At 36.2% G+C, this 22,745-nt stretch overlaps 1 protein-coding gene across 9 annotated transcripts; it reads left to right on the top strand.

Moving 5' to 3' along the window:
• The first annotated feature begins 330 nt into the window (after positions 1-330).
• On the top strand, positions 331-17,788 carry LOC130968252 (chromatin-remodeling ATPase INO80). Of its 9 annotated transcripts, none has more exons than XR_009081566.1 (26): positions 334-684; positions 908-998; positions 1,231-1,630; positions 1,731-2,163; positions 2,261-2,461; positions 2,589-2,699; positions 4,383-4,804; positions 4,980-5,088; positions 5,175-5,255; positions 5,324-5,496; positions 7,363-7,488; positions 7,717-7,878; positions 7,960-8,017; positions 8,787-9,017; positions 9,158-9,304; positions 10,000-10,545; positions 10,811-11,071; positions 11,199-11,306; positions 11,616-11,710; positions 11,809-11,965; positions 12,326-12,523; positions 12,680-12,838; positions 13,991-14,283; positions 15,293-15,554; positions 16,388-16,433; positions 17,383-17,788. XR_009081566.1 is itself a non-coding variant. In XM_057893428.1 (23 exons), the coding sequence occupies exons 1-23, from the start codon at positions 625-627 to the stop codon at positions 14,192-14,194; spliced, it is 4,533 nt and encodes a 1,510-aa protein (XP_057749411.1). In that variant the 5' UTR covers positions 334-624; the 3' UTR covers positions 14,195-15,277. The 9 variants fall into 9 exon arrangements, 1 of the variants encoding a protein (XP_057749411.1); XR_009081565.1 differs by having other exon boundaries at positions 15,480-15,554; positions 17,383-17,787; XR_009081564.1 differs by having other exon boundaries at positions 15,480-15,554; positions 16,388-16,524; positions 17,383-17,787.
• Positions 17,789-22,745: the final 4,957 nt, after the last annotated feature.

Genomic DNA, 22,745 nt, shown 5'->3' with positions numbered 1-22,745 from the left:
AATGCAGGATACAAATGTTAGAAAAAGAACAATATAATTTTATACATACGTTATATAAATAAATTTTGTTTGATTAAAATTAATTTGTATGAACTTATTTGTCAAAAAAATTTGTACGTGTAGGGGACTATTGGCAGTCATGGACATTTAGACACTTCTATCTAAAGAAATTTATAAAAAACATTGCATATTTGCATCCTTTCCCACTTTCTCCCTAGCAGCTCATTTATGCGCCATCTCCAAATCTCAAAACATACGGCAAATTCCTCTTAGTTGTGAATTTGTGATCCTATGTTTCAACTGAGAAACTAAAAAAAAAAAAAAAGCGCGAACGGAATACTCGGGTAGCGCACGTTAACAAAAGAATGGCACCTACACAGCGCACTTTAGCACACTCCCGTGCTCCACACACCCTCTGTGTCCACCATCTTTCTCTTTCCCCTCGCAGTCCAACTTATCCTACGCACCCTTTCCCTTCCATTCCCTTCATCCCTTTCTCTTCACTCCTCTTAGGTCTAACGCTTCTTCTTCTCTCTCCAAAAACTCTTCTTCCCCCGTACTTTTTGAAAAAATTAGGGTTTCTGCACTTGTCGCTACGCTCGCATTGTGGTCGCTTTATATCATATGGATCACAGAAACAATCCCAAGGACTCGCTCTCCTATTCCAATCTCTTCAATCTCGAGGTTCTCCGCATTGGTTCTTCCCCGTTTTCCAGTTTTTGTGATTACTGTATTTCCCGCCATTGTTTTATGTATGAATAGGGATTCTGCACGTTGTCTTTTAGTTTTAACGTGTTCGTCAATTCCTTTATTTTTGTTGTTTCGTTGGTTATGTTTTGCTTTGGAAGCCTCCAAACGAAAAAAAATCGACGAATTTAATGTTATTCTGATCGCGTTGTTTTTGTAGCCTTTGATGAACTTTCAACTTCCACAACGAGATGATGATTTTGGTTATTACGGGAATAGTAGTCAGGACGATGAGAGCAGAGATAGCCGAGGTAGGCATTACGCTTTTTGTGTGTTTTTGTTATGGTTCATGTTTTATTATGGATTGATGAGTTATTGTCTATTTGGATTTTATGCTTGTGAAATTTATGGTTCTTTTGTAATTTTGTGAAGATTAAAGATAGTATGGTTACTAATTTGTTCTTGGGTCAAGAGGTTTAACTTGTATGATAGAATAAACAATGACAATAATGACGTGTATCTTTGGGTGGGTTCCATGATCAGGTGGTGGGGCAATGGCAAGTCACAGTAATGGGAATGTGAATGCGAACGGAAGGGAGGTAAATTTGTTGAAGAGAGCATGGTCTCAAAACAGTGACGAGGAAGAAAGGAGTCGGTTTTATGGAACATGTATCACAGAGGAGCGATATAGATCGATGCTTGGAGAGCATGTCCAGAAATACAAGAGGAGGTTCAAGGACACCTCATCTACTCATGCCCAAAATCAGGTTGCTGTTCCACCTGTCCAAAGTAGCAGTGGCTCAAAAGCTCGAAAGTCTGGGAATGATCACTATGGAGGACTGCATGCTGCAGAGATTGCATCTGAATGGCTATATGATTCCAATTCTCAGAAACCAGGAAACTACCATGATGCTAATTTCCTGCAGCGATATGCCTCTGATAGGTTTGCCTTACTATTTTATTGCTTTTATTCTGCCATGGCTTTTGGATGGTAAATCATTATTCTATTGAAAGTCAGCTCAGCTTTTGTTGACTTGTTGCAGGACTATGTATGAACCTGCTTCTTTGGACATTGCTGATGGTATCTCTTATAAGATTCCTCCAAAATATGATAAGCTAGCTTCAATGCTGAACCTGCCAAACTTCTCAGATATCCATGTAGATGAATTTTACTTAAAGGGTACCTTGGATTTGGGGTCCTTGGCTGCTATGGTGGCTACTGATAAAAGGTTCATGACTACAAACCGAGGAGGCATGGGGGAGCCTATGTCCCAATATGACTCACTTCAGGCACGCTTGAAGGCCATGTCCGCTTCTAATTCACCTCATAAGTTCAGTCTGAAAGTGTCCAATGTCGGTTTAAATTCCTTCATCCCAGAGGGGGCAGCTGGAAACATAAAGCGATCTATTTTGTCTGAGGGTGGTGTATTGCAGGTTTATTATGTTAAGGTTTTGGAAAAAGGTGATACTTATGAGGTATGTATCAGTTGGGCCTATAATTTTTTCCTCTCCTTATTTTTCTGTATTTTCTTCCTCTTTCCTTTACTTTAGTTCTGACATTTAACTGCTTTAGATAATTGAGCGAAGCCTACCTAAGAAGCAAAAGGTGAAAAAAGATCCTGCTTTGATTGAGAAGGAGGAAAAGGACAGAATTGGTAAGATTTGGGTAAACATTGTCAGAAGAGACGTTCCAAAACATCATAGGAATTTCACAATTTTTCATCGAAAGCAACTAATGGATGCCAAGAGGTTCTCAGAGAATTGTCAAAGAGAGGCATGTACTTTACACATTTGTGCTCTCTTTGTATTGTTCTACATTGATATTTGTTGTCTGTAGTTCTAATACAAAGCTTGTGATTTCATTTTTCTGCAAAATGACTGAAATTGATTTTTTTTTTCAGGTTAGAATGAAAGTTAGTAGATCACTTAGATGGACTCGGGGTGCCAGCATTCGCACCCGCAAACTAGCTAGAGACATGTTGTTTTTCTGGAAACGAGCTGATAAGGAGATGGTAATTTTTATTTTGTATTTGAAATTTTAAATTCGCTGACTTGATTCTGTATGCATTTATTCTTGATTTTTATAGTATTCAAGTGGTGTCAAATAGGTTCATCCATTGTGGGTAATGGATTGGGCAACTGTGAGCTCACTTCTTGGGTCTTGTACAATGAGGGTCAGCAATTTTGATGGCCTTGCCTGGTCCCATATGTGAGTTGCTGATGTGTGAGAGAATCACGAGCCTTGCACCAAATAGATGCCAAATGTTTAATCCTATTTCATAAAATTTGCTTGTTTGAAAATATGTTACCTCCCCAAGTCAACAAACTTAGTCAAGAGAAACTGATCTGAGGTTTTTTACCTCACCCCCAACACTCGCCTAAGATGATTATTCCATACATTGCAAAAACAGATGTGGAGTTAGTTCTTAATTTTTGATACACAACTGTGGCCGTTGAACTTGTATTATGTCTTTGGTATTAATTTTGTTGAGCACAACCTTCCATATAAAGGATTTGACTTTAGAGGGAGCTATGACTTCCAAATGGGTTTATCTAAGTGGAAAGAGGTTGTATTTGAGGAATGAGTTGGGAACTGGAAATAGGATTTAAAAATAAATATACCATATGAATCAAGAGAACCTTTTGCTGGGTATGAAGACAAAGAAGCATTATCAAGGAGAGTTTCTAATTACCCTTGAATCATGGTGGTGGGGATCATATATGATGGAAGTTGTGAATTAAATAGTGATTGGGTTCTCGTTTTTCTCATTTTAGAGGATTGTTTTCTGTAATGGAAACACAAACATTGCAGGTCCCAATAAAAGGGAGAACCCTGTGTGTTCCTATCATTATAAGTTAGAGTCTGGCATTAATTTAAACAATTCATATGATTACATTATATTTTATGGCATAAATTGATTTAGGTTTAATGCTTGGGAAGTTTCAAATTTACATCAATTTCTCTTAAAGATAATCTATATAACATTTGCCCCCTCCAGATTTTTGGTTGACACTTATCTCCCATAATTTATTTAAATTAAAAAGAGTGGCCTCCCTTAAAATTTTACATAGTAAGCTTTGTTCAGATCATGTCTTCTGTACATGACTTTTGAACATAGAAGATTTTTTCTTTAATTTTATTTTTTTATAAGAAAAGGAAAATTTCTCATATGGCCTCAATTGCCCTCTCGCTTTGTCCCACAACCATTCCCGTACTTATCACTCCATCTGCACTAGATACAACTTCATCCGCTCTTCATCTGTTGTAATCTTCATTCTTCACAGTTCATAGAGCTCTCGTTCTTGCATTCGTCCAAACTGAAATCTTCATTGACAACTGAAAAAATGCAGATCGTGCAAAAAGAGAAAAGCTTTCACTTCAGGAATTCAATTTTTCATTGGCTGAACCCATTTTGGCACCTAGTATTTTTGCTCATATTAAAATCATAAGTTTAAATTATGTTGCAGAAGTTATTCAATAGCTGGCTTTTGGGACCCTGATGAGAAGAGTTGTGCTCCGTTTATTAGATGTACTGCATCTTATATTGTTTGAGAGTAACTGGGTGGTTTTCTTGGTAGACTTGAATTTCTTTTGGTGTGGGCTTTGATTTTCTTTGGATAGTGAAAATTATCTTGCTAGCATAAATTCATACATTACACTAGTGTGATATGATTTTTAATGCCATTCCTTGTAGATTGAATTGAGAAAAAGAGAGGAAAAAGAAGCTGCTGAAGCATTGAGGCGTGAACAGGAGCTTCGAGAAGCTAAGAGGCAACAGCAAAGGCTTAATTTTCTCATACAACAAACTGAGCTCTACAGTCACTTCATGCAGAACAAATCAAGCTTATTATCTTCAGAGGCTTTACCAATGGAAGATGAAAAAGCAGATGATCAAGATGCACTTTTTGACTCTTCAGATGCTGGCCCGATTGAGGATGATCCTGAAGAGGCTGAATTGAAGAAGGAAGCTCTGAAGGCTGCTCAAGAAGCTGTCTCCAAACAAAGAAAGTTGACAAGTGCTTTCGACAGTGAATGCCTGAGGCTGCGCCAGGCTGGTGAAGCTGATCCACTTTCACAGGAGGTAGCAGGAGCGAGTGACATTGATTTGCAAACTCCGTGAGTTCTCCCTCTTTCCTTAGCTTTTGTCACATGTATGTATAAATGTACACCATGAGGATATGTATAAATATATATTTGCATATTACTGGGTTAACTTTTGTCTATATGGTATTATGGGGGTGTTAGACTGTTGTTTATTTTTGTTAAAATAGTTTTTCTCGTTGTTTTGCAGCTCAACTATGCCTGTGGCATCTACAGTTCAGACACCAGAATTATTTAAAGGTTGTCTAAAAGAATATCAGCTAAAAGGTCTTCAGTGGCTTGTTAATTGTTATGAGCAGGTATTTTAGCAATCCCAGAGAACTTACATGAATATATTTGCTCTCTCTTGGTTGCGATCTGAACAATTTTGGTTTGTGTCTTTCAGGGTTTAAATGGCATACTTGCTGATGAGATGGGACTTGGAAAGACAATTCAGGCTATGGTATTTTTGGCCCATTTAGCTGAGGTATCTATTGAACGTGGTCTGTTTGCTCATGTTTTAGACTTTATTTTAACATGCTTTAATTCTTGCAGGAGAAAAATATATGGGGGCCTTTTCTGGTTGTTGCACCTGCATCTGTTTTAAACAATTGGAATGAGGAACTTGAGCGCTTTTGCCCTGAACTCAAGAGACTTCCTTATTGGGGAGGTGTTGCCGAGCGATCAGTGCTTAGGAAAAGTATTAACCCAAAGGATCTATATCGTAGGTAATTTCGATTTCTCATGCATTCTATTTTCCTTAAAAGAGTTGATGGTAGTGAAAACATATATTAAAGAAGTCATTTTGTAGCCTGGTAGGAAAGAAAAGGGTTTGTTCTCATAGTTGATCATATCCCAAGTGGGGTCTTTGTTCTGCTATCTTTTTATGCTGATATCTACTTTAATTGTTTTTTATTGCTGGATACATGAGTCATATTTGTTAAAATTCAGATAAGAGAAGCCCTTTTGGAGTCACTTTGTTGTGTGGCTTGGGTAAATACAGCACTGAAATTTGGGTAGTCACAAAGATTTTGAGCCAAAGTTTTACTATCTGTGTTGTTGACATTACCACATTAGTAACTGATTTTGGTGTTTCTATACCGTATTGAAAGTTTGAAATTTCTTCGATCCAGACTGATGTTCATAATGGATATGGGATTGGGTGGATTCCCATTCTGTATTCCATAAGGGATACAAGGTCTCCCCTTACCCACCAAAACTACTCTCCCATTTCAGGCGCAGCTTAATTCTCCTCATCTCTTCCTAATTTCAACTTACTACTCTACCCACCTTGACTAAATTCTAAATAAAACTAAGGTGAAATTGTAAAACTTATAAATTTGAATTAATCTTTAATTTGTAATAAAATATAAAAACATGGATTGGCAAGTGCCTATTAATCCATTAGCTATTATAGCGGCTTTGTGTTCTAATGCCTGGTTGTGAAAAAATGCAAATCGATCATTATATGACGGGTCAAGAAAGATTCTAGATGCTTGTAAAAGAGGAACAAAATCAGAAGTGTTATTGTAGTGTTTCCTTTGAAGTATAAGATGTGCCTGCTATTTGGGTATTACTATTGACAAGTCTCCTTAGGCTTGAAGTGGTCTTCTGCATTATACACACTAGAAGTCTGATAGGAAATGTTTTATGGCTATCAAACTGCCTTTTCAATTTTTGTAATTTCAATATATAAGTTTTGAAATTTTATGTAATTTCATTTAATTACTTCCTTATATTATCTTATATACTCTAGTATGCCTATGCTTATGATGGCTATGGTGGTTATGCAAGTGTTATTAAAGCTAAAGTCACATTTTCTTTTACATTTTGATAACACTTTTTTAGCAATACTTCTTAAAAAGCATTGTTAAATAATAAAAAGTGTTACTTTAATTTTGCAACCCTTTCACCATAGCTACTGTAGCATAGGCATACTAGAATGCACCTAATAGAGGTAGAATCTTACACTGATGCAAGAGTTAGTAAACTTACCCCTTGAATAACTTTCTTATGTAAATTTTATCAATCCAACCGATGAATTGGAGCTACATATCATACAAGATCATGTAAAAAATAGACAACATTAATGAATGTGATCAAATAGTTCATTTTACATACATTTAAGAAGTATGTATTACGTTGATTTAAACGGTGTTAGATTAATGTGAAATTTTAGTTATGATCTATAACATGAACTTTCAATACAATGGTCAGTTTTACAAAAACTTTCTTCAAGAACGAGTATCGTTGAATAAAAACTTACAATCAAATGTGAAATTTTATCCTGTATACGGTTTCCTTGTAACTGAATTTTAGTAGTTTGATTATTGGTCCTTCGCCTTGTTACAAAGTAAATTAACATCCAATGTAAGGCAAAGTTGATGTTTTTATAAATGTTTGGTGGGGATGGTATTGTTCATCTTCACAAAGTCATGCTCTAATGTTTGGAGTTTTGTTCCATTGGTCAAAAACATAATAAATGTTTTAGCCCTTGCCTGTCTTTACTTAATTTTATTTGTAGTTCATTCCGTCTTTTTGCATTCTCTCATCCTTGTGATAGCTATCATCAATACTTCTTTCTTGTTTATCAGGGACGCTAAATTCCACATTGTCATCACTAGCTATCAGCTGTTAGTACAAGACGAGAAGTTTTTTCGCCGTGTGAAATGGCAGTACATGGTTTTAGATGAGGCTCAAGCAATAAAAAATTCAACCAGGTATTATGTAATCTTTGTTTATGAGGTGCATAATATCATAAGTGAATGGAATATGTCTAGTCCTTACAGTTCGTGATCATGTGGTTTCTTATAAGAAAACTGAGTAACTGTTTATATAGCTCATTTTTTCTTACAATGGAACTGTGTATACTTTTTAAATGTAGAAATTGTATAGTTGAACTTGTATCATTATACATTTGACTGCTAAAATTCTCTTCAATCTAACAGCATAAGATGGAAGACACTCCTTAGCTTTAATTGTCGGAATCGCCTTCTTCTTACTGGCACACCTATTCAGAATAATATGGCAGAGCTGTGGGCTCTTCTGCACTTCATTATGCCAACTTTATTTGATAGCCATGAGCAGTTTAATGAGTGGTTTTCAAAAGGGTAAGTTTTCTTCATTGTATTTCCATTGATTTTTTAGCCGTATAATTAGAGTCTAACATACTATGACCAATCACATGCCAGCATTGAGAACCACGCAGAACATGGTGGCACCTTGAATGAGCATCAACTGAACAGATTGGTATGTTCATCTTTCTGTCTTTCCAAATAGAATGGGCTGAGTTCAGACATGAATCATGATAGAGCATAGTTGTGTCATTCGATCCATGTAGCTGATCCCACATAATGGGACAAGGCATTGTTGTTGTTGTACTATATCATTTTGGATTTTCAATTTAAGAATATTATATGGGATTTGTTTATCAGGAGATTTTTTGGTTTGTAGTATTCGACTTCTGTTGTGTAATATTTATTGTGAAATGAAGAGAAAAATTCATCCAACTTTGCTTTTGGATAATGTGCTGGTAGGCTGGTAGCATTTGTCTTTTGAGAGTACTAAACACTTGTTTAACTAAACACTTGTTTAACATGTTTGTGGGCATTTTTTATTTATTGCGTGGTTGTTTTAAGCTAAGCTGGTGTGCTTTGGGTTTTATCTTTTTGCAGTATAAATATGTGCACTGCACATGCATTGGCTAGGGTTTTCAGAAAAGCTCTTGTTAACTACTCTAAATCCATATAATCATGTATGCATATCCCAATATAAACTAAATACATGTTTCAGGAATGTGTGACAACTGGAGTTGCGATTTCATGCATTATAATATTATATTGTGCTCCATTATTCTTTTTTTACTACAACAACAACAACAACAAAGCTTTATCCCACTAGGTGGGGTCGCCTATTTTTTTACTACCTCTAATTATTTTTGCTGGTTTTGTATTAAACTATTGCAAATTTTGCATCTTTTTGAACTACTTGACTTAATATCTCTCCACATGTATAACAGCACTCAATTCTGAAGCCTTTCATGTTGCGGCGCGTTAAAAAGGATGTAGTTTCTGAGCTGACTAAGAAAACTGAGGTTATGGTGCATTGCAAGCTGAGTTCTCGGCAGCAGGCTTTCTATCAAGCAATTAAGAACAAGATATCTCTTGCTGAACTTTTCGATAGTAATCGTGGGCAACTCAACGAGAAGAAAATCCTGAATCTAATGAATATTGTTATTCAACTAAGGAAGGTAGTGTCCATTTCCATGCTGCTTTTGGCAGACTAAAGTTGTTTTTGTTGATTCATTTTGTGCTTGCTGTTTGCTTCATTGAAAATGAATCCCCCCGAGAAAGATCGGCCATGGTTATAACTGCTGTTGAATTATGATAGGTTTGCAACCATCCAGAGTTGTTTGAAAGGAGTGAGGGTAGCACATACTTCTATTTTGCAGAGATTCCAAATTCCCTTCCACCTCCCCCATTTGGGGAGTTGGAGGACATATACTATCCTGGAGGTCACAACCCCATATCATATGAGGTAATTTCTCAAACCTTGTCTACTGTATCAAGATTATAATATGGTGTTTGGTCAGGATAAAACCAAAATTCATAAATAATGGCATCTGGATCCCCTTGCTTGTTGCTGCTGGAAAGACTCTGAACTAGGTCAAATATCTGGCTATATCAGTACCATGGTGCTACTGTGTAGTGGAAATTTCGGAAAACACAATGAGTCAGTGATCTGTTGTTGATGACCTTGACTCCAACTACTATTGGAGTTAGAGTATAATTGGAAAAATTGTGTGCCTGTGTCCTATCTCTGCTGTTTCCACTTGTTGGGTACAGAAACTGTTTTCTTGGGACAATTTTTCTGTCTCTAAACCTGTCTCTCTAGCTAAACACTACCAAAGTGTTGAATTTCATTATTTTCTCTTTCTCCTTCCCTCATTCTTGTTCTGTCTTAATTAATCTCAAAGCCAAAGTAAACCACTGGCTTCATGTCTCCATGAACAAAGGATTTTGGATAATCTGACAATTCAAACTTAAACTGCATCAGCTCAATTCTTCTTTGGTCTTGTCATCCCAATTAAAAGTTAATTCAATCGAGGAATATTTGGCTAGTGTACAATCCCAGGTTCCCAACTATCTTTTAAGTTGAGGAAAGTCCATTCACGATCAATGTTTGTTTTTTTTTTTATTATTAATTTTTTTTTTAATTTTAAAATTTTTCAGATGCCAAAACTTGTCTACCAAGAGATTATGCAAAGATCTGAGACTTTCTGTTCGACTGTTGGTCATGGTGTCTGCAGAGAATCTTTTCAGAAACATTTCAACATTTTTACACCGGAAAATATTTATCGCTCTATGATCTCGGAAGGTGTGGTTGTTAATAGCGGAAACTTTGGTTTTACTCGTTTGGTGGATTTGTCTCCACAAGAGGTGACATTTCTGGCCAGTAGTTCTTTCTTGGAGAGACTATTGTTTTCTATGATGAGATGGGAACGTAAATTCCTTGATGAATTTATAGACTTTCTTATGGAGACCACAGTAAGTGATCCTGAATGTAGTTACCTGGAAAAAGGAACAGTGAGAGCTGTTACTAGAATGTTATTATTGCCATCAAGATCCGAGGCTCAGTTTCTTGAACGAAGGTTTGCAACCGGGCCCACCTGTGATCCTTTTGAGGCTTTGGTCATCTCCCATCAGCATAGACTTTTATCCAATGCAAGGCTTCTTCATGCAGCTTACACATATATCCCACCAACTAGAGCTCCACCAGTATGTTGTTCTTTCTCTGTTGTTGCTTTCATGTTTGTTTGAAATAGTGTTGACTACCTAGAGTAGGAGCAATTAGCTCTGTAGAGAACTACCAGTGATAGAAAAGGTCACCCATTCAATTAGAATGTACTTTGTATATGTGTCTTGTCCTACTACTAACATGAATATATGCAGTTTCTCATTCTCATATGGATATTTTTCTAAGTATTCTCAAGTATTTTTTCCTGATAATTGTCTATCATGCTGCCACTGTTATTCTTTACAGATTGCTGCTCATTGCCCAGATCGTAACTTCTCCTATAAAATGATTGAAGAATTGCATGATCCTTGGGTTAAGAGGTTGTTTGTAGGATTTGCGCGTACATCTGAATCTACTGGGCCTAGAAAGCCTGTTCGTTCTCCTCATCATTTAATTGAAGAGATTGATTCTGAACTACCTATTTCACACCCTGCACTTAAGTTCACACATGAAGTTTTTGGCTGTTCACCTCCGATGCATAATTTTGACCCAGCAAAGTTGCTCACTGTAAGGATTATTTTTCTGTTTGTGTGGTGTTTATTGAATGTGAATCCTCCCCATAAAATTAAAAGGAAAAAAATGGGACCAATTTTTTATTATTATATTGAACATTTCTTATGCTTATTATAATTAGGACTCTGGGAAGCTTCAAACACTTGATATACTATTGAAACGCTTGCGAGCAGGAAATCATCGTGTTCTTTTGTTTGCTCAGATGACTAAGATGCTGAATATTTTGGAGGTACCATTGAACTTGGCTCAATGTTAAATATATTGATAATGGTTATCTTTTGAAATAATTCTATAGGTTACAGTTCAGTTATTAAAAGGTGTTCATTTACCTCCAAAGTAATGGTCACATCAAATTGAATTCATTGAATACCTGGTCTGACCTGGATGTTGCATACTTTCCCGCTAAAGCAACTAAATGAGTTAAATGCATTTTTGATTTGAGAACTTTTGCTATTTAATTAAAGTTGAAGTAGCATGCTGAACATCTACTTTCTCAACATTGTTCTACAGTTGACTGATGGTTTTATCTTTCCTGCAGGATTATATGAACTATAGAAAATATAAGTATTTTCGACTTGACGGGTCATCTACTATTCAGGATCGCAGAGACATGGTGAAAGACTTCCAGGACAGGTGATGTCTTTTATTGTTATAACTATCATACTGTTATTTTGTCTGATTCCATTAAAAAACATCTAGAATTTTTATGTTCGTTTTTGATTTTATTACAGGAGTGATGTATTTGTGTTCTTACTGAGTACAAGAGCTGGTGGATTAGGTATCAACTTGACAGCTGCTGACACAGTCATATTTTATGAAAGTGACTGGAATCCAACGTTGGATCTGCAGGCAATGGATAGAGCTCATCGTTTGGGTCAGACAAAAGATGTTTGTTCTCACCCTCTTCCTCCCCCCCTCCTTGTCCTATTTCTCCATTAAAAGAAAAAACGTCTTCACACATCTGTTATTCTGTTAATAATCCTATGGATGCCATGTTGCCCAAATAGTTATGACCTCAAGCAAATGGTATCTTTGGATCTTCATTCCTTGTATAGTTGGATTACTTGGATATAGAAATTTCTTTCCTGATCTCCTTTCTCTATCAATCTCCAACATCATGTCTCTCACCAACACAAAATTTACTTGTTTTGAGTTTCTAAGTACTTAGGTTTCTTTTGCTTTAGGGATAAAAAAATTGGATCACTATTGTTGTTCAAAGCTGATTTTATGTTAATTTGAAACTTGTAGGTTACTGTTTACCGACTTATATGTAAAGAGACAGTTGAAGAGAAGATACTTCTTAGAGCAAGTCAGAAAAGTACTGTGCAGAACCTTGTCATGACTGGTGGTTCTGTTGGAGGTGATCTTTTAGCTCCAGAGGATGTCGTATCTTTGCTTTTGGATGATGTCCAACTTGAACAGAAATTAAAGGAAATCCCGATTCAGGTTTGTGGTATTCTCGTCACATTAAATTTATTGTTACAATATGATAAATATTCCTTACACTGACAGTGTGAAAGAATAAGGAATATATAGGATCCATGATCCTGAAACAATATGCGAATTTTTTAGTTTATATTTCGACCTCACTTGTCCTTCTAGGTAAAGGATAAGGAAAAGAAAAAGAAACCAACTAAGGGTATCCGTGTAAATGAAGATGGTGATGCATCTCTGGAGGATCTAACAAACTCTACAGCCCAGGGTACTACAGATTTTGATCTCCCGATGGACCCAGAGGGATCAAATGCCAGTAATAAAAAGGTATTATCTTACATCCTTAAGCCATGCTGGCTTTTTTTTTTCCTTGAATCTCATTTGAACTGTTTACACCACAATAAATATTTTTATGTATGAAGTTTCATAATGCTTTTCCCAAGGGAATTGTTTTGTGGTTAGAATAACTTCTACGTGCTTTTGATTCATTTCTGCTAGAGAAATTTGAGTAAAAGGAATAACTACCTTAACTGCATTAGTCAGATGTCTATCTATTTATGCTGAAGAATAAAGTACATTACAAGAGCAGTGTAAGTCTTAGCTCTTATGGTAGGGTTTATTTCTATAGAGTCCATGGCTGGTAGGAGAGTTTGAATTCCTAATGGAGGAATATCTTGACAGTCTCTTACATTTCTCCTGTGAAATTCTCAATCTTGAATTTTGTTTTGAGGAATATCTTATAGCATTGCCGCATTTTTCTCTTTTGGTTCATGAAAGTTCCATTCAAGAGAAAAAGCTATAGTGAGAGAAGGTTTGTATAATCATGACCCAAAAGTTAAGGCATTATCGGAGGAGATATTCCATCATCCTCCATGGAGCAAAAGTTTCTCACTCCATAGAGTGATTGGCTATTTGTTTTGAATAAATAAAGAGAGTGAGAAGAAAAATGAGAGAAAAAAAGGGGATTTTTGTGCAGTCCAATGCGAGATGCGAGCTATTACACTTTTATTTTGTACGCCGCTGTTGTTTCAAACATTTTTCTGCTCTCGATTTGGGTCGAGGATTATCAAATTTTCGAAAAGAAAGGGATAGAGAGTTGGATGTATATCAGATTTCCTCCATGAAGCATATAAGAATTTTCTTAAAAGAAGACATATAACCTAAACACATCACCAGCGAACCAATGATAAATTTTTAAAGTACATCATGAATTCATGATAAATCATACTTGTCATAATACACCTAAATGTAATTATTTGATAGTTTCAAATTTTATCTATTACTCTGGATCAATGGTACATCCGCTACCTTATGAAATTCATGGATCCCTGTTTGCAAACTTAATAATCTAGGGGCCTGGACTATTTTGTTGGTTTGATCTTATAAAATTTCAGGTCTACTAATATTCAAGGAAGTAAATTTCCAAGTTTATTTGTGGTGTTATCTATGGATTGGATTAACTTTGAGTCTTATTTGCAGAGAAAAGCTGCTTCCAGACCAAGGAATTCTCAAAAGCCAAGTGAATCTGGCATTATGGCTATAGATTATGAATTGGATGATAACCACCTAACTACTGAACCAGTGAGCCACAAACCAAAGAGACCCAAACGGATGAAGAATGTAAATGAAAAGTTTGAAGAGTCTTTTACTGCATCGGCTACCATATTCCCAGAGAAGACTTAACTTCCACCTGCATAAGATTTCTGTTCTCGAGGTTCTAAAGCAGAAGCAGGCTAAGACGCTTGCCAACCACGTAGTAAATCCTCACAGTTGTACGCTCCTTTACTTGAACTAAGTTTACGCTCCATGAATTATTATTATGTTACTAGATATACAATCATAGGTTATGAATTGACCTATTCTATCCTAAACAAAGAGAGACATAGATATTTCAATTTAAGAGTTAATTTTTTCTAATCCAACTTGCAATCTGAGGAAATTAATTGTTCTAGGGGAAATTAATCTGAGTATTGTGATGATGATAGTTTGGGGTAGAGGACGGTGTGTCATTGCATGTATAGCAGGCACTTGGAAATGAAGACACTGCATTTAATATGATTACTGTGGAAATCATGCTTTGCTTTGCTTGCTTGCCAATTTTATATTTAAGCTCCCATCTGAAGGATGAAGCAGAGCTATATTGGAAAGGAAAAGAATTCGAGTGATAGGAATTAGGAACCAGTCCAGAGAGGATGGAAGCAGCAACTTCCATTATCATCAATACCATCTAATGCTAATTGGCCCTTTCTTCTCTCTTAACTTTTTATGCATGTCACTATTGTCTTCTTCCTTGTCTTTCTAGGTCCTCTCTTTTCTCTGTATACACCACTTTGAAATGCAAATGACCTTAAACACACACCTAAAGCCAAATGGGGACTTCATTCCTACATCACTATCTTTGCATTGTCAACACAAACTTATACTACTCTATCCCCTTCGTTTCTGTTTGCTTTCTTAGGTAGCATAGTTCTCCATCTTTATTATTCTCTTTGGCCTTCATATAATGCATTATTACATTTATTATTTTCAGAACCTCATACACATTTCATATACTCTACATTATTTTTTAAGACCAAACCTGACGATTGAACTATAAGTCTGTATTCTATACATAGAAAACAAAAAAGAAAATAAACATTATCCAGATATGTTTGGCTAGGAATTTAAAGAAAAATGAGAACTTTGATAAATGAGTTTTCTGTACTTATGGCATTTGTGTAAAAAGGGGGGATTGGGGAAACTGAAACTATCAAATCTGAAATAAATTCTCGCCAAAAATAGGGGAAAAAATATCTGAAGGAGAAACAAGGGTTGTGACGTGTGTCTGTGAAGGCTTCTTGTTTCCAGCACTGAAATTTGGGGTGGTTAATTTGTGGTCAATCATTGCTGTCTTGGACCACCTTCCTCTCCCAGTTCGTTTACCACTCTGTTCTGTGTTCTTTAATTCCATCTATGCTTGACGTCGTAGGTTGCTGCCCCTTAGTCGTTCTGCCGACCTGCCACCACACCTTCGACACTGTCACTCTCGCCTTGAATCCTGGAGGTATGTTTGTTCATTGCCTCTTTGTGTGGTCTGAAACTCTGAAAAGTTTGCCTGTTGCCTCTGGTTGGGTTGAATCTGTTTTGGACTGTTTCACTGTGATACTTCATTGTTCTTATTCTTTTTATTTTTTTAGCAAAAAAAATCACTACAGTTGAATATAATTTAAATCTAGTAGGATAGATGATGGCCTAAGTCAGATATATCTTATGTTCTTTTTTTGGTGCACTTTCTGTGTATATGCTTTAAAAAAAAATTGATATCATCATTGATAAAGCACAAGCATAAGTTGCTGGTAAAAATGTAATATGCAAGTGATAGCACAATTATATTTTTTATCATGATTTTCTTTTAAAGCATCAAGTAATTAATCCATTTGATTGGCCAAGCAGTTGGTTCAATGTTTACGTGCCTAATATATTTTTGGAACGTAGAACTTAAATAGTTGGTCATAATTAATAGAACTAAGATTTTTGGGTTCTGTTTGCAGCAGTATCACCATAGGAAGGTTAATAACTTGATCAGGGATGTGAAGGGAATTACTACTTTAGAAGCTCATGTTAAGAAATTATTTATGGTTAACAATATGTCTATGAATGAAGTTTGGTTGCTTTCATCATCATTGATCATAGCTTATATGTTGGTTTTGCATTTTTTGTGGTTCATTTTTGTCAATGCCTGAATATCTGAAATTAAGGTCAAACGTTGATATTAGTATGGTGTTATTTACCTTATATGTTGATGTTAGCTCATATTCTAGAGGTTGGTTGTTATTTAGGTTGCTTACTACTAGTATTATGGTTATTCCTGAGTTTGTTCTTGTATGTATGTTTCAGTGAAAATCATCTCTTTGAGAAATTGATAGTATGTTGCAAGGATAAGGTGTGTACATATCTTCAATCACTTAGTGTCATATGGTTCATTGAGGTGTATATGAAATAAGAAGGGCATTCGAGATTGATGATGACTATGGGTACGGGATTAACCGGATTAATATTTTCTGGCGCAATTCTATTTAAAGTTATTTCAATATTGTAAAAATAAAAAGAAAGAAAGGTCCATTTTGTCTTTATTTTGCTTTTCTTTACCTTAAGAAGATGCCAGTAGATAATTCTATATTTGTCTTTTAGGTTTTTTCCATAAAGGTGTTCATTTTGTTAGATAATTATTATGAGACTCATCTTAATGGTAAAAGAATGAAGCACTAAATGTTCGGTTAAAAAATTATCATTTTCTTGATATGCAGTGTGTCATAAGCTTATAAATGAGAATTACATGTTTGGTTGGCTTCCTTATTTACTGTCATTGATAAGGTGTTCGCTTTAGGCTATAGTTAATTTAAAATGCTCGAGTTACAGGCAATGATAATTAGAGGCTGAACTATAATTCGTGTTGGTTGTTATACTGTTTCATACATCGAACCTGAAAAATAAGAGAAACACTATTAGGCTGCGTGTGCTTAGAAATTTTATTAAAAAGAAATGATTAGAGAGATAAATGAGTCTTCTTTTTATTTTGTTTCCTTTTTACATGTAAATTTACAAATTTATCGGAAGAATTTATCTTTAATATTGCCCTCCCGTGAGTTGCAGCAATCGCTGCCCCTGACCCACAAGTATTGATTGTTCTTCGGTGTTAAGTATGATAATATTGGGGATTAGGTTTGATCATGGTACAATTTATGAGACAAGATACTATTGGAAGTTTAAAATTATTTGATTGTCAATGCTGTCGAATCAAAAATTTTGTACCTAGATTGGTTACTTAATTTTGTAAATTAAATAGTATCAGATAGTTTATATATTAAAATCATTATATCTAATATGTCCAGGGTGAACAATTGCTATTTGGAAGCAATAACAGATGAAGTTTGAAGATTATTGGAGTGAGGGTGAGTGCAGCAGCTTTTTAACAGCTGTAGTTGCACTGTAGCAGCAACGATGCAGGGAGTGATGAATATGATCTGGGAATGTAGGGACATAAACTTTTTCTGATTTGGAGACTAGTCTACAGAGCGCACAATTGGTAATGGCAATATCTGCTATAAATAGCAACCCTTGATCGAATGTAAAAGATTATTCCATATTGAATACAATTGAGGAAATTCAGTATTTGCTTCCCTTTCTTCTATCATAAATTCATAATCATCTTCAATTACCTAGACATATGACATCTTCAAGTGAAGGCAGTTTTGGACATCTTACTGTAGCATGCACTTATGTTTTAAAGTAGTAATATTTAATTTGTATATCCAATTAAGCGTCTGTTTGACGCACACAGTTAAATTCAAAGATAGAGAAACCAGAATAAGTAGAAGTGATCATAGTCTAATAATCTAATGAATCATTGTAAACTAATTGTGTAGAAATGTGAGTAAAAGGCATTATAATATGTTTTAACCCCTCCTTCAATAATTTCAATGTCCACTTAAAAAACAAAAAGTTAGCAGAGACGATAGCTTTTTATTCGAATGCAGCAGAGGCAATAGTTGTGAATTGTGAGTGTCAACAATAATATCCATGGCTTCAGGTAGCTAGCAACCAAAAAAGCGTTCTCCTCCGCCAACATTGATTCGTTTCTTTACCATTATTCTCAAAGCCTTCAACATGGAAATCTTGTAAGCTGCTTCTTTCATACACCTCCTCTTCTCAATGTGTCTTAAGTCTTAGTGCATAACAATCTGCAAATGATGTAACTGAACCATAAACATTCATGCATTCTTTTTTTCCCACCATAATAACACAAACTTACATATTGGATTTCATTAAGCTTTATCTACAAGTTGATCAAAAGATATACTAATTATTTACACAGCCAATAGGGTTTGCGTTGCATGGTCAGACTAATTACTTTTGTAACCATGTGATTAGCCAATTTTAACGTTATACCAACCAATTGTTTATACATTTTACCAAAATATTCTTGTTCCGGGCCTGGTGTCTGGAGCCCCAAATGGCCCAACGATGACCCAGCCCAAGATGTCTATACGGCCTGAACTGACCAGAAGTCAGTAACTAACATTCAAACTCTTAGCCAACAACATAAGATAAGATAATAAACAAACACAAACTATATAAAGGGAGTCAGGGGCCTCCTTTAAGTATGTTACACACTCATAACCCTCATATATACCTCTTAGATCCATTCTGACTTGAGCATCAGAGTGTCTTTGTAGGTACTACCCCCTGCCGCTTTAGAAGTTCCGATCACGTCATCATCGAGACCGGAGAGTCCCCGATCCATCCTTCAACATGTACTAGCGAAGTCTTGTTGTACATTGGCACCGTCTGTGGAGACTTGCTAAGCCTTGGCAGAATGACGGATGAACACGAGGAGCGATTCTCAGACCATCACCACGAACTAGACCTACCAAATTCTCCCCAGCACACGAACAACGAAACGATGGTTCCCCCCACCCACAGGAGGATAACCAGCGTCGTCCAAGCGCAACCAACCTGCAATCAACAACCACAAATGGACGAGCGCCGCTCTGGTAATCGATGGCCTGAGAGAACAAGCGAACTGGATTATTCAAGAACTACACCGGCGAGTACAGACTTTGGAAGGCTAGTACTATCCTCATCATTCTTCCGCCAGACAAGGGATCTCTCAGTTGCTTAGACAAAAAATACAGATAAAAAAAACATAGATAGAATGCAATTAAAGCAGGTAGAGCATATAACAAATAAGCATAGATAATCAAATAGGCAAACCCAAATAGTGCACACTCAAACAAAATAGACAAATGCATATGATGTATGCCTGCTTTATGGCTGATGAGTCTCATCTGTCGGTTATATACTCAAACCGACATGTTTGGTAGCTAACCCTGCACAGTCCATTCGTGCGTGCATCCCCAAGTGTATATATATATATATATATATATATATATATATATCATCATCATCATCAAATTCCATTCCATTGAGGGAATTTCCGGGGTGTTAAAGTGCCCGGCCACATCTTGCGACTTAGGGTTAACAGAGTATCGATTCTCAACCTGGAGAAAGTGGTGGCTAGCCATTGTATCTACCCAGGAAAACTCGTATCTCAGATAAGTGGAAGTGCATAAGCAAAGGAATAATTCAATATGATTCATTCATTATTAATTCATTCATCATTCATAACATTGTCAGCTTTTCTGTACTTTCTCAACCATAAATCATTACTTCGAAATCTTTCTTCATTACCAAATTAACTCTTTTTCTAAGTTCACCCCTCTCCCTATATTTAGGAACTAAATTTGAGACTTTAGGAGGTAATTATATAGGTTTGGAAGTTAGAAAATAGGCTGAAATCACGAAGAATACATTTTCTCCAAAAGTAGGGGTTCCGCGTATGCATGCCATGTTTCGTGTACGTGGGGGTGTCTTTTACCCATCTCGCGTACGCGACCTTTGTCCTCGTATGCGAGCCCCTTGGACAGGGAAGCCGTCCTGTATCTAGTGGTATTGCCCGCGTACGCGAGATTGTAAATCTCCCATTTTTGAGTATGCATGCACACTCCCACGTATGCGGAACGTCTGGGTAGAGCCCAGGGTTTGCGTTGCGTGTGTGTTTGCGTATGCATGTCCCTCGGAATGGTAGAAAGCTTTTAAGTTCTGCAGAAATTATTTTTGCATACCAAACTTCCGACGTGCATATTTTTTTCGATAAAAATTATTTTCAGTCCGTTCTTTGAACGACATAAACTTCACGGACCCAATTTTCATTTGAAAAAGTTTAAGAAGATTTGAGGGTCTGAAAGCCGAGTTATGGCCTACCGAAGTTTAGTCAAAAATGAGATTTTTACCAAAATCACCAAACCTCTATTTTTACCAAAAACCTCACTCAACCCAAAGTTTTACACTTCAAAACAACATCAATTATGGCAAAAAAGAATCCCATATCCATTTTATCACTTCCACAACATACCAATACTCCATTATATCAATTTCATTTCAAGCATTCCACATTTCAAACAAAATAACACATATAGTATATATCAACATCACAACTCATAATCATCATCCTTATCAATCATAACAAACTCAAGATTTCACCAAAACTACTAACATTATCAAGTTCACAATATTCAACCTATCTTACGGTCAACTAGCCTAAGTTTTCACGTTACATTATACGTTATCTATGAGAAACCAAAACCATACCTTGGCCGATTCCTCCTTAATGTCCGAAACACCTCAAAATATCTACCGTTCCTCAAGCCCCGAAGTTTAAACTCCTCTCCAAGCGAAATCCCAACCTCAAGGTTCAATTTAGAGCTTCTAATATCACCAATGGACTTCAACTCAACATAATTCAATCTATTTTCACAACATATCACTATAATCAACATTAAAGCTTACTAACTCAATAATCCACAAAGGGTTTAAGGGTTCATACCTTACTCATGTATCAATTGAACAAAACCCAATAATTTTCTCAAGCTAGTTTGCTCTTAAAGACCAAAACATCACAAATCTCAATATCCAAAAGTCCAAATTTTTGCAATTAGGGAAAAAGAGGCTGAGTGTAAAATTGAAGTTTTCTTACCAAATTGGTTGATGATTTTGTAGAGGTCGATGTGGTGGTCGTGTGGCCGCAAACGATGTGGCGATCAGAGCTCCAAATTGAAAGTTGTGGTGGGTTGAAATTGAATCAAGCGTTTGCTATTCTTTCTTGCTCCCTTTTTTGGTTCCCAGCGTGTTTCATTTGGGGAAGGGGAATGAAGAGATGAAGCTCTTAGTATTAGGTAAATTGGGTTGGGCCTTGGGTCCAACGTGGGTCTAGTTCGGCCTGTTGGTCCGATTTTGAGTCAAAATCTTTAAAATTAGTGTTAAAAAAATTCATATTTTAATTATTTCTACTTTATTAAAGTATAAAATTTAATTTTCTAATTTTTTATTAATAATTAATTTATTGACTAATTATTTACTAATCTCGCGGAATTTACATGTAAAGTGACTTTAATTTTGTTAACAACTTAGTTATATTCTTCTGCATATCAATACTAGGCATGCTAATGATATTGCTTCAATACAAAATGTGTAGTCAAAATCATTAGATTGTAAGGCAACGTTAGCGGAGACGTTCAAGTACACCTACACACTAAAGGAGAACAATGAGACATTTGCTGATCAGCGATCTTATGACCATTATGTGAGTAAACATACATCTAATTATCTTTTGCTATAAAACTATTGGAGATTAATTGTATATCTGTCGGCATACTAATCACAATAACTTGTGTTGATTACACATGAGTCTTACACACAAAGACTAGAGGTCGCTAGTTAGCAGTTTCAACAAGGTGGAGAGGATGCTGCCGATGGATCTATAGCTGCAATCATTGATCCCGATGCGGTTTGGCGTGAGACTGCCTCAGCACCGTACAAGAACCGCGTATACAGAATCCGGCCGTTCTTCGTTACCAGCCTCCGCACATCTACATTGAGGCCGTCATCAGGCTTCACCACCAGTCGAGTCGTCGAACCCCAGGAAGGCGTGGATTTGAGACTGCAGGTACAGGAGCTCCAACGCAGCCTTCAACAGCAAACTTAGGAGCTTAACAATTACCAGGAGAGGTATAAGGAGATTCTCAACCACATAATGTTTACTGATGAGCTCAGGCTGGAGTTTTGGGAGTCGGTGGAGCAGATGCAATGTATGGAGGCTCAGATAGAGGTGTACCAGGTTCAGATGCGCACCACTGGCATTAACCTTGCTGGTGGCAGCAGTCCTGCTGATGGCATATGGACATCACAGCCTTCTGCGCCGCCGACTTAGGGTCACGGGACTGACGACGACGACTACCTAAATCTTTAATTATTTGTTTTTCGTTTTATTATTTCATTATACATATTTGATGTAGTTGACTTTTGATATATTTGAACGTATTAGTTATTTTAATTAAATAATAATTTTTTATTATTTATGAATCGACCACTAATTGTGTGAAAAAAGATTAAATTCAAAATTAAAATTGACTATTTATTTTAAATTAAAAAATAAAAAATTGAGATTACCGTCAAAATTACTGTAGGAATAATCCAACGGTAACAGTGCGCGAAACAACATTTTTTGGTGTCAACAATACTATCGAAAGAATCCACCAGTAACCAAGTAGTTTTTCGAGCCAATAATCTGTCGCAACTTTCGACGGTAATAATCGGACGAAAAAATCCGACAATAAATATTTACCGGCAAAATTTA

This window comes from Arachis stenosperma, chromosome 3 (assembly GCF_014773155.1).
Source record: "Arachis stenosperma cultivar V10309 chromosome 3, arast.V10309.gnm1.PFL2, whole genome shotgun sequence".
Classification (NCBI taxonomy): domain Eukaryota; kingdom Viridiplantae; phylum Streptophyta; class Magnoliopsida; order Fabales; family Fabaceae; genus Arachis; species Arachis stenosperma.
The sequence above is the reverse complement of the archived record's forward strand: the minus strand, read 5'-3'. Positions and strand labels throughout refer to the sequence as shown.

Coding starts and splice junctions, on each gene's coding strand:
- LOC130968252 (XM_057893428.1), top strand. CDS start 625: ATGGATCACAGAAACAATCCCAAGGACTCGCTCTCCTATTCCAATCTC. Junction 999..1,230: donor TGAGAGCAGAGATAGCCGAG/GTAGGCATTACG, acceptor TTCCATGATCAG/GTGGTGGGGCAATGGCAAGT. Junction 2,700..4,382: donor AACGAGCTGATAAGGAGATG/GTAATTTTTATT, acceptor CATTCCTTGTAG/ATTGAATTGAGAAAAAGAGA.